Genomic DNA, 14,016 nt, shown 5'->3' with positions numbered 1-14,016 from the left:
TCATTTCTTTTTAGTTATATTGTATGTTTTGTATGAATGAACAGTTGAGTAATCATGCATAATGTTTGATATATAAGGTCTCCTGATAAAGTAAGAAGGAAACACGACCAGTGTTTTGAACAAAGTATATATGAGGTTTATTATTAGTAGAATAGGTAAAAAATGGAAAATTAGTCCCCAAATATGGATGCTTATTCATTAGAGATATCCTGAAAATCTAGCTTCTTTGTAGCCCTTGAGGTCTGAACTTGGACAAGTCTGATCTAAGTGATCAAAATATTATATGTAACAGTGAATATTAACAATCAATATATATTAGCTTTTAAGGATAATTTGCATAAAGCATATGTGATTTTAAAAAAAACAACACAGTAATTGTGAGTCCTAAGCAATTTTCTTAGGGAAACAGAGAGTGAAGGAGTAGCCTAATATTTTGTGAAGTGGCCTGAGAACCAGGAAAACTGGGTTGGTTCCTGCTGCAGATTCTTTGTAAACCTGGACAAAGTCACGTATTTATTTATTTATTATTTTTATTTATTTATTAGGATTTACAGTGGGGGAAATAAGTATTTGATCCCTTGCTGATTTTGTAAGTTTGCCCACTGACAAAGACATGAGCAGCCCATAATTGAAGGGTAGGTTATTGGTAACAGTGAGAGATAGCACATCACAAATTAAATCCGGAAAATCACATTGTGGAAAGTATATGAATTTATTTGCATTCTGCAGAGGGAAATAAGTATTTAATCCCTCTGGCAAACAAGACCTAATACTTGGTGGCAAAACCCTTGTTGGCAAGCACAGCGGTCAGACGTCTTCTGTAGTTGATGATGAGGTTTGCACACATGTCAGGAGGAATTTTGGTCCACTCCTCTTTGCAGATCATCTCTAAATCATTAAGAGTTCTGGGCTGTCGCTTGGCAACTCGCAGCTTCAGCTCCCTCCATAAGTTTTCAATGGGATTAAGGTCTGGTGACTGGCTAGGCCACTCCATGACCCTAATGTGCTTCTTCCTGAGCCACTCCTTTGTTGCCTTGGCTGTATGTTTTGGGTCATTGTCGTGCTGGAAGACCCAGCCACGACCCATTTTTAAGGCCCTGGCGGAGGGAAGGAGGTTGTCACTCAGAATTGTACGGTACATGGCCTCATCCATTCTCCCATTGATGCGGTGAAGTAGTCCTGTGCCCTTAGCAGAGAAACACCCCCAAAACATAACATTTCCACCTCCATGCTTGACAGTGGGGACGGTGTTCTTTGGGTCATAGGCAGCATTTCTCTTCCTCCAAACACGGCGAGTTGAGTTCATGCCAAAGAGCTCAATTTTTGTCTCATCTGACCACAGCACCTTCTCCCAATCACTCTCGGCATCATCCAGGTGTTCACTGGCAAACTTCAGACGGGCCGTCACATGTGCCTTCCGGAGCAGGGGGACCTTGCGGGCACTGCAGGATTGCAATCCGTTATGTCATAATGTGTTACCAATGGTTTTCGTGGTGACAGTGGTCCCAGCTGCCTTGAGATCATTGACAAGTTCCCCCCTTGTAGTTGTAGGCTGATTTCTAACCTTCCTCATGATCAAGGATACCCCACGAGGTGAGATTTTGCGTGGAGCCCCAGATCTTTGTCGATTGACAGTCATTTTGTACTTCTTCCATTTTCTTACTATGGCACCAACAGTTGTCTCCTTCTCGCCCAGCGTCTTACTGATGGTTTTGTAGCCCATTCCAGCCTTGTGCAGGTGTATGATCTTGTCCCTGACATCCTTAGACAGCTCCTTGCTCTTGGCCATTTTGTAGAGGTTAGAGTCTGACTGATTCACTGAGTCTGTGGACAGGTGTCTTTCATACAGGTGACCATTGCCGACAGCTGTCTGTCATGCAGGTAACGAGTTGATTTGGAGCATCTACCTGGTCTGTAGGGGCCAGATCTCTTACTGGTTGGTGGGGGATCAAATACTTATTTCCCTCTGCAGAATGCAAATAAATTCATATACTTTCCACAATGTGATTTTCCGGATTTAATTTGTGATGTGCTATCTCTCACTGTTACCAATAACCTACCCTTCAATTATGGGCTGCTCATGTCTTTGTCAGTGGGCAAACTTACAAAATCAGCAAGGGATCAAATACTTATTTCCCCCACTGTATGTATCGCCTTTTTGAAGGAATTCACTCAAGGCGGTGTACAGTAAGAATAGATCAAACATGAGCAATAGACAATTATAGCAGTAAAAGTATTCAAAAACAATACGAAGTATGGCATGGTATACTATTTACAATGTCAACACAATACATAATAGAACATTATAGGTGATAGCGAAGGGTAAAGCAAAGATGTAACATAAAGAAGGGTTAGAAAGTAAGGTGATTGATTTAAAGAAAATTGCACATGGGGTCAGAGAAATGGTTAAATATTATCTCATCTAGGGTAGGAGTGGATAAACATGTCCTGCTGCAGTATATGCAGCCTGAGTACTCCTTGTTGTTTGAGTGAGACTAACTAGTTAGTTACTTAGAGGTCCTTTTACTGAGGTGTGCCAAAAAATGGCCTGCGCTGTTGTAGGTGCATTTATTGGATGCACGCAGGTCCATTTTTCATCACGCCTGCAAAAAAGGACTTTTTTTGGCCAAAAATGGATGTGTGGCAAAATAAAAATTGGCGTGCATCCATTTTGGGCCTGAGACCTTACCCCCACCCATTTACTTAGCGGTAAGGTCTCACGCGTTAACCAAGCGGTAATCGTCAGCACACGTACACTGCTGATTGCCACCTGGTTAGTACCATGTGGTAGAAAATAAAAAATATTTGCAGATGCCTGTATCGGATGCATGTAAAAAATGGAATTACCGCCCAGGGCTCATGGTAGCCAGGTGGTAGTTCCAAATTGATGCATGTTGGACGCACGTAGGCACCTACTCGCCTTAGTAAAAGAGCCCCTTAACCCTCTGTTGCCCCTGGCACAAAAAAAAAAATCACTTTAGATTATGAGCCAACCAGGGAGAGAAAAAAACAGTAAGGCAGTATATCAAATCACATCCCCTTTCCTTGTGTTAATAAACTACGTTTCTTAACGATCTGCTTTGTGCATTTTCCATCTTGGAGCTTGCAGACCGTCTGCCTTTGTGCTTTCTTGGTCTGTCCTCTTAAAGCCACAGGCATTTGTGGGCCAGAAATATAGGAATAGCTGCTAGCTCATGAGCTCCTGTGCCTTTAAGAGGGCAAGCTTGAAGGGGGCAAGCAGCTGGTCTTTACATCACATGAGGCAGTCAAAAAACAAAGTAAAAAAACAAAAACCACTCCTAAAATGAAATAAAATACATGCAAAAATATATACTTAATTGCGTTGATTGGGGAATAATAAATATATAACATCAATATCCCAGACCTATCCTAGAGACACCCCCATCATCTTAGATTTTAGGATATCTATCATGTCAGAAGCTTCCCTTGGGGGATTTCAAATCACTGGTGGACCAGTGGCCCTGAAACAGCATCCAAACCCATGTTACAGCCCTTCTCCCCAGGTGCTCATTTGCATTCATAGCTAAATTTCACAGAAAATAGCCTACTTATTATTTCTGATCTCACACGCTTATATGCATGTCCTTCTCAGTGTGGGATATTGATGTTATATATTTATTATTTCCCAATCAATGCAATTAAGTATATATTTTTTGCATGTATTTTATTTCATTTTAGGAGTGGTTTTTGACTTTGTTTTTTTGACTGTGTATACACATAATTTAAATATGATTTTAGAAGAGTATCTGTATAATTATATCTGTTATTATTTCTTGAAGCCCCTGAAGCAGCCCTGCTGGGCGAAACACGGCCTGTGTCGGGCTATTTATGTGTGTGTATATATATATAATTTTTATTTGAATTGTGTTAATAAACTACGTTTCTTAACGATCTGCTTTGTGCATTTTCCATTTAAGAGGACAGAGTCAGAGGAGACATACTGTTTGTTTATATCAATGGCATACAGGGAGAAGGAGGATGCCCGATTCCTCGATAGAGCAATCTTTCCTTGTTGTTTATAATTGTATTGGATCATTCCATATCATGTGTGGTATGGCTCTTAATTTTCTCATTAGAGTATATACATTTCCATTATTCTATTGGTACAGTGACACAATGCAGTATATTACAAGTCTAGTCAGTGAAAATTATTGGGGTAGATCATATTGAAGGTGTTTTTTCTTTAGTTGGGAACCAACGTTCAGCACTCAGTGTAAAAAAAAAAAGCTGAAGTGAATATTGCTGATGCCACAAAGTGGCCGCACGCTTCAGTGGTTCTACCTACAGCTAGCACAAATGCTGCAGAAGTGAAAACTGTCTGCATTTACCACAAACCACAGGGGCTTCGGACCTTTCCAGCTAGACTATTGCTAGGCACCACACAATTCAAAGTAAGAAAATCACAGAAAAATGAGACTTATTTCAAAGTTTCTCCAAAAGTATCAGAAACGTCTTGGCATCTAGTCCAGGGACTTTCAATCCTGGCCAAGAGTACTTACACCTTGAGGGGAAAGTAGGGGTGGGCCAAATGACTTCCAGCAGCCAGGCGTAAAACAATCAAAATTTTTAATGGGCAAACGGCACCCAAATTTGTGTGCGATCCTGAGGTCTGTGTGCAAATAAATTAGATAACAAGCAATTATTGATGCTAATTGGCTAATTTGTGTGAGATCAGAAATAATAAGTAGGCTATTTTCTGTGAAATTTAGCTATGAATGCAAATACAAATGCAAATATACTGCATTGTGTCACTGTACCAATAGAATAATGGAAATGTATATACTCTAATGAGAAAATTAAGAGCCATACCACACATGATATGGAATGATCCAATACAATTATAAACAACAAGGAAAGATTGCTCTATCGAGGAATCGGGCATCCTCCTTCTCCCTGTATGCCATTGATATAAACAAACAGTATGTCTCCTCTGACTCTGTCCTCTTAGATGGAAAATGCACAAAGCAGATCGTTAAGAAACGTAGTTTATTAACACAATTCAAATAAAAATTATATATATATACACACACATAAATAGCCCGACACAGGCCGTGTTTCGCCCAGCAGGGCTGCTTCAGGGGCTACAAGAAATAATAACACAGATATAATTATACAGATACTCTTCTAAAATCATATTTAAATTATGTGTATACACAGTCAAAAAAACAAAGTCAAAAAACAAAAACCACTCCTAAAATGAAATAAAATACATGCAAAAAAATGTACTTAATTGCGTTGATTGGGAAATAATAAATATATAACATCAATATCCCACACTGAGAAGGACATGCATATAAGCGTGTGAGATCAGAAATAATAAGTAGGCTATTTTCTGTGAAATTTAGCTATGAATGCAAATGAGCACCTGGGGAGAAGGGCTGTAACATGGGTTTGGATGCTGTTTCAGGGCCACTGGTCCACCAGTGATTTGAAATCCCCCAAGGGAAGCTTCTGACATGATAGATATCCTAAAATCTAAGATGATGGGGGTGTCTCTAGGATAGGTCTGGGAAGCTCCTCTGTTAGTTGTGATGGAAGATTTGATTTTCATTACACATTTCCACCCTCCATTCTCCTTACTTCTCGCCACTGCTATTCCCATGATTTAAAAAAAAAATAGTTCCTTACTCAGGGAACGAAGCAAAGCTTATTTATGTACGTGATTCTGTGGGTTTCATAAGAATTGGTTCCTTTTTCTCTTTAAGCTATGAGATTATGAAGGCGTGTTGGAGCCTAGAACCCATACAGCGCCCTACGTTTGACCAGATCTGCAGCTTCATCCAAAAGCAAATGCAAATAGGTGAAGGCAAAGATCAGGTAAGAATACAAATGCCTAAAGAGACTTGGGGGAGCAAGGTGAAAATGACAAAGGATAGAGGTTTTCTCCCATCCTCCAGGCTGGGGTTCTTTTCCTCAGAGCATGCCAATACATCTCCAGCCAGGGGCAGACTGAGGGTGGTCTGAGCCCCCCACACAGTCTCTGCCCAACACCTCCCCTGCCGCCGCAGCTGACACCCCAGTTGCCCCAGTCCTACCTGAGGGGTCCTGGTAGTCTGGTGGCCTCTGCGGAGGGGCATGTTTTTTCCTGCCTGCTGTGCTGCCGCTATTCCCCCACCTGCCGGTATCATCGTGTTTTCAAAATGGCTGAGACTTCCTGTGGTAGTCTTGCAGGTATTGACAAACTCGCGAGACTTCCGCAGTGAGTCTCAGCCGCCATTTTTAAAATACGGTGGTGCCAGGCAGGGGGGAATAGCGGCAGCCCAGCAGGCAGGGCAGGAAAGAACATGTTCCCCCCTGCTGAGGTCACTAGATCACCAGCGGGGCACTGGGCATCCGGGCAGAGCCTCTGGGCCCTCGGGCACTGCCCAAATGGTCAGTCTACCCTTGTCTCCAGCTGTCTTCTATGGACAGTCAAGCCTGGCCAATCCAGTTCTTTGTCAAGGGAAATGTTATCTCAGTGAAAATCATTGCAGCCAGGTAGAACAGCAATCTACAAATGATAACTAATTCTCACATTCTCTGTACCCATGAAGGGAAATTCTATAACTGTGTATGTGTAATTATGCATGCCCTGCAGGATAAGTGCACAGGAAAGGGGCATTTATGCATGTAAATGCACTATGTATGAGTCTATAAGGTAGCAACAAGGGCAGGACATAGACATGTCTCCCATTTATGTGCATAACCTACATAATACTATAAATTTTACATTCATAACATATACACTTAGGCAACCCATTTACACCTGCCAATGACCTAGTGTATGCAAGCACGCCTAACTTTAAATGTGTCAATGTGGGTTTATGCCAGTTTTCTATAGAATAGTCATGCCCCATGCAGTTTGGGGGTACCTAATAAGGGACACCCAGTTATAGAATACCCTCCTTAGTCTTCATGACCAGTCCTCGAGGGCCGCCAACAAATCATGGATCCAATATTCAGTCGACGGAGATCAACATTTTGCTGCCACCAGTACTAAACCCACAATTCCAGGAATAACATATATAGAATGTTTGTACGTTTGGGAAGCTTGCCAGGTGTCCTTGACCTGGATTGGCCGCTGTCGTGGACAGGATGCTGGGCTCGATGGACCCTTGGTCTTTTCCCAGTGTGGCATTACTTATGTACTTATAGACGTTCAATGCCCGGCCATGTCCGGGCACCGGCATTGAATTTTGGGTTTGCTGAGCTGACTAAAGCAAAGCCAGTTAAGTGTGATATTCAGCACTTAACCACTATGGAGCACCTTGTAATGATAGGACTGACTTTTATGCAGTCCTATTTACGTGGTTAACCTGGCCAGTTATATTCTGAATATCAGCACTTAACCAGCTAAGTGCTGACTCCAGCCCTGGAACTCCCCAAAAATAGCCGGTTTTGAGTTCAGCACTAACTGATTATTTTCAGTAGCACTAAGTGGTTAAGTGCCACTGAAAATTTCTGGTTAGCTTCAAACAAATGGTTTAACTGACCAGGAGCCATTTCTGGCCAGTTAAATCGCTTTGAATATCAACCCCCATAGTTTCAAGATAACCCTAATGAATATGCATGAGAGAGATTTGCAGGCCTACTACCTCCATTGCATGCAAACTTTCTCATGCATGTCATTAGGGGTAGCCTGAAAACCTGACCTGTTGGCAGCTTTCAAGAACTGGGAGTGAAGACCAAGGTTTTATACTTTGATTCTCAACCCAATCCTCAGGGCATACCCAGCATTGTAAGTTTGTTTTATTTATTTATTTATTTATTTATAGCATTTATATCCCATAATTTCCCACCCACGGACAGGCTCAATGTGGCTTAGAACAGTCTGTAAAAACATACATCAAGTCAGCAAACAAACAATCAATTTCTTAGAAGTGTAAGAGAGAAAGGGTAAAAGCAAAGAAGGGAAAAAGAGAAAGAGTTGTGGTGATCAATATGACGCCGTGACAGAGACAGGTTAGAAGTTAGAGATGCTAGGCGGGATTTGAGCGTAAGCTTTTCCAAATAAAAAGGTCTTGAGGCATTTACCTCCTGTTTTCCTATATCTTCGTGCTTTGTTCCTTCCCCCTCCTTAATTTGTTACTCTGTAAACTGTTTAGATATCCTTTGACTTTATGGTATATCATATAAAGTTGATGATGATTATTTCACGATCAATAAGCATAAGGTAGATCTTTGTGCAACAGAGTCCTTGCAAAAATCTCATGCCTATCCATTGTGGATATTCTGAAAATAAATCTGCCTGGGTTTGGCCCAAGGACTAGGTTGCTCTAAACTCAGAAAGGGAAGGGCAGGGAAGGGAATGGGACTTGATATACTGTTTTTCTGTGGTTACAATCAAAGCAGTTTACATATTATAGTTAGGTACTTATTTTGTACCTGGGGAAATGGAGGGTTAAGTGATTTGCTCAGAGTCAAAAGGAGTGTAAATAAATCAATTGTTGATAAACCAGGCACTAAATTGGGGGGTGGGGGGAGACCGACAGCAAATTAAGGTAATCTTAATGATCCAGTCAGTATGAGTCTTACCACTCAACATAATATATTAGTTTCTATTGTAGAAATTATCTTTTGTTAGAACATTTCTCCTTTCCTGAACACTGCAGACAGCTATAACCTAAATTCCAGAGGTTTTTAAAATGTCTCTTTAATCTCGCTCTATATTATCCCCCTAATTCTATAAACTTTTGCTCACAATTTGACATTTAGGGCCCTGTTTATTAAGCTGCACTATAGGCATGCTTGCATTTTTAGCACCTGCTAAAAGTTAGCTTGCGCCAACGCTAGAGACACCTACAGGAATATATGTCTCTAGCGTTTAGCACGCGCTAAAAACACTAGTGCACCTTAGAAAACAAGGCCCTTAGTACGCAACTTATAGAATAGTTCTAGTTATGTATGTAACTTAATTGGTAAATGAGCTGCTACTTGGCATTAATTGGCTATAATTGACATTAATTGGCAATAATGTGCAATTACATGCATAACTGCCTGTGAGGGGGGTCTACAGAACATTGCCCTTCTCCCTTAAGAACAGGCCCTCCAATAGCCTGGCCCACCTTAAGAGCATGAGACCCGCCCCAGGAGGAGGTGAGCTGAGAGGGGTGGAGCCCATAACTAGTATAGAAGACAGTCAGACTGAGGATTAGGAGGCCCAGGGAGAGAAGATTTGAATCCCCAGCATATGATGTGGAAGGTACTGTTCCATGATTGCAACCTGGCCTATGTAAGCCATTTGATTTATCAGACTGAGCTTCATAAGTTTTGTTTTGAGGTCTGGCTGGAGCCAGAACTAAAGCTGGGTGGAGAACCTCGGATTTATCTGCTGTGTTTGGGGTGTGGCACACCCAGCAGTCCCAGACTGTGCCTGACCTACTGTCAGAGGCCACTAAGACTGAAAATATTTGACTGCAGAAGTTTCCCTGCCCTATGTCTCGGGCCCTGTGAAAGGAACAGGCTGGAGGTTTCCCTTGAATAAATACTTATTTTGGGTTTCATCCCTTTGTCCAGCTGCATTATTTAACTGGCCTATTCCCAACCCACACTCAGGGTGTCACAGTGCCCTTATTGGTATTCTACAAATTGAATGCTCAAAATCCACAACGTGTAAGTACAAGGTCCTAGGAGGGGCTGGGCAGGTCAGCGGTGTGTCTAGCACTTATGCACGTAGGTTATACAGTATTATCAGTTATACGCCTAACTGACAGCACTTAGCTGTGAGCATTTACATCAGCCATTGAGTTAGCATAAGTGCTCACATCTAATCTTAGACTTGCTCTAGGATTCTCTATCGAGCTATTGTGTGTGTAATTTCCTATATAGAACTCATGCTTACTGCGCATCATTCTAGTACCTAACTTTAGGCAACATGTAGGAAATGACCCCCTTTCAGGGTAATTTCATAACAGGTTGCCTAGATTGAGAGGGCAAAAAGGTACTTATTTGTAACATATTTTATAAAGACAGATGGACATCTATGTGCCTTTATAAAATACCTGTAGAAATCATTCCTGAAATGGAGCAGCAAACATTTATGCCCGCTCCGAAGCATGTATTGCATGTAATCTTTGTATGATTTTTCGATGTGTAATTCAAGGTATGGTGTTGGTGCGATTGAGCTACTTACTGCCATGCTCTTTTTACCGGTTTGTCATCTTTGAGTGTAAAGGCATTATTTATTTATTAGGATTTATTTACCACCTTTTGAAGGAATTCACTCAAGGCGGTGTACAGTAAGAATAAATCAAACATGAGCAATAGGCAATTACAGCAGTAAAAATATTCAAATAACAATACAAAGTACATAAGAGTAGCCATACCGGGCCAGACTAATGGTCCATCTAGCCCAGTATCTTGTTTTCCAAACAGTGGCCAAGCCAAGTCACAAGTACCTGGCAGAAACCCAAATTGTGACTACACTCCATACTACAAATCCCAGGGCAAGCAGTTGCTTTCCATGTCTGTCTCAATAGCAGACTATGGACGTTTCCTCCAGAAATTTGTCCAAACCTTTTTTAAACCCAGATACGCTAACCACTGTTACCACTTCCTCTGGCAAAGAGTTCCAGAGCTTAACTATTCGTTGAGTGAAAAAGTATTTCCTCCTATTTGTTTTAAAAGTATTTCCATGTAACTTCCTCTAGTGTCCCCTAGTCTTTATACTTTTGGAATGAGTAAAAAATCAGTTTACTTCTACTTGTTCTACACCACTCAGGATTTTGTAGACTTCAATCATATCTCCCCTCATCCATCTCTTTTCCAAGATAAAGATCCCTAATCTCTTTAGCCTTTCCTCATACGAGAGGCGTTCCATCCCCTTTATCATTTTAGTCGCTCATCTTTGAACCTTTTCTAATTCCGCTATATCTTTTTTGAGATAAGTGTCCCGAAATGAATGCAATACTGAAATATGGCATAGTATACTACTTACAATGTCAGCACAATACATAATAGAACATTTTAATTGACAGTAAAGGGTATAAGCAAAGATGGAACATATAGATGGGTACATAGGAGCCACCTTTTTTTACATTATTGGGGGTGCTAACCCCAGTGGAAATAACCCCCCTGGACACATACAAGGAATTTATTCAATATTGGAGGTGCTCAAGCACCCACTGAGTCGGCTCCTATGGATGGGTAAGAGAAGAGTTAGACAGTAATTGTAGGAACATTGAAGCTTTCTCATGTTACTCCAGTGCTTAAACAACTGCACTGGTTACCTGTATTGCAAAAGATTCAATTTAAGATACTGATGGTCATTTATCACATTTCGTTTGCTGATGCCCCATTTTACCTGAAGCAAGCGTTGACATGTATTGAGGTCAGAGACAGCTATGCAGCTTTCTCCTGATGAAGTAGTGAGGGTATGCCATGCAGAGATACGATCTTCAGCTTTTGTTCCAGCAGGAATTATTATGTGGAATGCTTTCCCTGATCAGCTTCGCCACTGTAGTAGTTTTGTGCACTTTAAAAAAACTTTTGAAGGCTCATTTTATTGTGGCAGCATTTTTCTGGCCATGTGTCCTTTGTGGAATACTGTTCAAATTTTATATTGTCTACTTTAAAGAGTAATGTGTGTTTTTTTTTGTTTTGTTTTTTTATTATGAATGTTTTTTTATGGAAACCACCTAGATAGAGGTGGTCTATAAAAGTTTTAAATAAGTAAATAAATAAAAAAAGCGTGTGTCATGATTCCACCCATATTCCGCTGAACCGCCACCAAAGAACACACCTACACTAAACTTGAATAGAAGTAAGCATGGCATAATTCATTAAGAGATATTTTATAAGTATATTCTGACATATACACATGAAAACGCCTTTACAATAATATCCTCTAAGTGAGGACTTCCCAAATCTTTCCTAGGGACCCCACAGCCAGTCAAGTTTTCAGGATATCCAAAATAAATATGCATGGTTGAGTTTGCAAACATTGAGTCTCCAGTGTAGCAGATATTCTGAAACCCAACTGGCTGTGGGATCTCCAGAACAGGTTTGGAAGCCCTGATCTAGGTGGTACTTCAGAGGCAAGACTCACTGATCACTGTCTGGCTGGGTTAGCTCATTGCACACGCTTTTCAACTGATTAAACCTGATGGTGTGGTCTTCTTTGATTTTCAGGTCTACAAAAACCTATCAAGCAACAAGGAGGAACAGCAAAATCAGGAACGCAAAGCTGAAAAATATGGGGAAGAATCCTGTGACCAACAAGATTCTAGTCATTCCATTCAGAAAAGCAACAATTATCAGTTCTGTTAGCTCAGAAAGACCTAAGAGAACAACATCAGCCTGGAGTTTACCTATCTCTTTGCAGACTGGGGTTTCTATGAATCTGTATCGTGACGAAAGCTCTTGGGTGCAAATCTTTGTGCATGTTCTTTTGAAGTATGAGAGCTTAAGGGCATTTTTAAATGAAGCTACTTAAAAATTGACTGAATAATGCATCATATAGCATTTTAACTGGAAACCAAACTTTTGATTCTCACCATGAATACTGTACTGAATGGCTCATCCTTTGCACTGGAAAAAAATCGCTTCCCGCAAGCTCTCTCAATATTGCTGTTTTAACAAATGAAAGTTGTACTCTACCTAGATAGGTAAACAAGTATTTCTTTAGATTCATTCAAGAGGTGCTTCCAGGGTCTTAGCCACTGGCTTTCAAGTCCAATGGATAAAAAGGTGCTGTATCCTGGTGATAGGGATATGTGTATTATACAGCCATGTTCTGTGCCCGTAAAAAAAAAAAACAAATCTTCACTGACAAATGCCCAGGTCTAGAAAAGGGAACTGGAAGTGTCCACTGTATGTGATAAAATATGGTGGCCATTCTATAAATTGGCACCTCAGTCTAGGTGCCTCAATAAGCAAGTGGTTAGCACTAATTTTATAACGGCATCTTTGCCCAAGACTCCAATATAGAATACTGGTATAAGTCAATATTAGTGCTCCCATGTTCATGACAGATGTAAGTTGGTGGCCCCAGGTATGCTAAGTGACTTGCATCATTTATAGTGTTCTATCAGACATAACCCGTCAAGGTAACTGCATAAACAGGACCACATAAAAGTCAGTACTATCTTTATGTGGTTTTCACCATAGCTGGTTAAGAGCTGAATATTTCGCTTAGTTGGCTATGGTTTTGCTGACTCTGTAAACCCAGAAATTCAATGCTGGAGCCCGGACATGGCATGGCATTGAATTTCCAGATATAATGCCAGCTGAATATCTGATCATTGATGTCCAAAATCCTGAGTGGAGTGGAAATGGTAAACATGAATTGTTTGTTTATGCTTTCAAAAAGTACAAAGACTAGGGATCATGCCAGAAAAATTGCATAGTAATACACTTAAAACAAATAGGAGAAAATATTTTTTCACTCAGGGGTTAATTAAGTTCTGATACTTGTTGCTAAATGATATGGTAAAAGCATTTTAGCTGGGTTTAAAAAAAGTTTGGATAAATTCCTGGAGATGAAGTTCATAAACCATTATGAACAGCAAGGTTCCATGTTACTACACCTGAGGTGTAGTAACATGGAACTTTGCTGTTCTTGGTATTCTGCCAGGTACTTGTAACCTAGTTTGTCCACTGTTGGAAACAGGATACTAGGCTAGAAAGACCTTTGGTCTGACTCCGTATGGCAGTTCTTAAGTTCTTATGAATTGCAGTAATACCAAAAGTGACTAACAACAAATAATAATGGAGCAAAAGGTTTCAACACACAAATCTTGTGTGAAAAATGTTGAAGAGGTTTCCTACTCTTACCTCCACAAATTTACATCAACAGATGCTTTCAAAGATGTAGAAAACATATAATCATATACCCCATAAAGGAACAAATAAAAAAGTACACTAATCTTTGCAAGTAGAAAGTCAAAGCAGAGATTTGTCAGTGTCAATGTAATACTTATATTCCGCTATATCCCCTTACAAGTTCAACATTGTTTACAAATTAAAACACAAAATACAATACACAATCAACACAATTCAAAATATGAAATAGTCTCA

At 40.4% G+C, this 14,016-nt stretch overlaps 1 protein-coding gene across 1 annotated transcript in view; it reads left to right on the top strand.

The window, feature by feature from the left end:
- The window catches only part of CSF1R (colony stimulating factor 1 receptor), a 120,364-nt gene extending 107,131 nt beyond the window's left edge, over positions 1-13,233 (top strand). Inside the window, exons 20-21 of the mRNA XM_030213013.1 lie at positions 5,727-5,838; positions 12,130-13,233. Coding sequence (XP_030068873.1) covers positions 5,727-5,838; positions 12,130-12,267 — 250 coding nt within the window. The 3' untranslated portion in view covers positions 12,268-13,233. The remainder of the gene's footprint in view (positions 1-5,726; positions 5,839-12,129) is intronic.
- The last annotated feature ends 783 nt before the right edge of the window (positions 13,234-14,016 follow it).

Source organism: Microcaecilia unicolor, chromosome 8, assembly GCF_901765095.1.
Source record: "Microcaecilia unicolor chromosome 8, aMicUni1.1, whole genome shotgun sequence".
Taxonomy (NCBI): Eukaryota; Metazoa; Chordata; class Amphibia; order Gymnophiona; family Siphonopidae; genus Microcaecilia; species Microcaecilia unicolor.
This window is presented reverse-complemented; position numbering and strand designations above follow the sequence as displayed.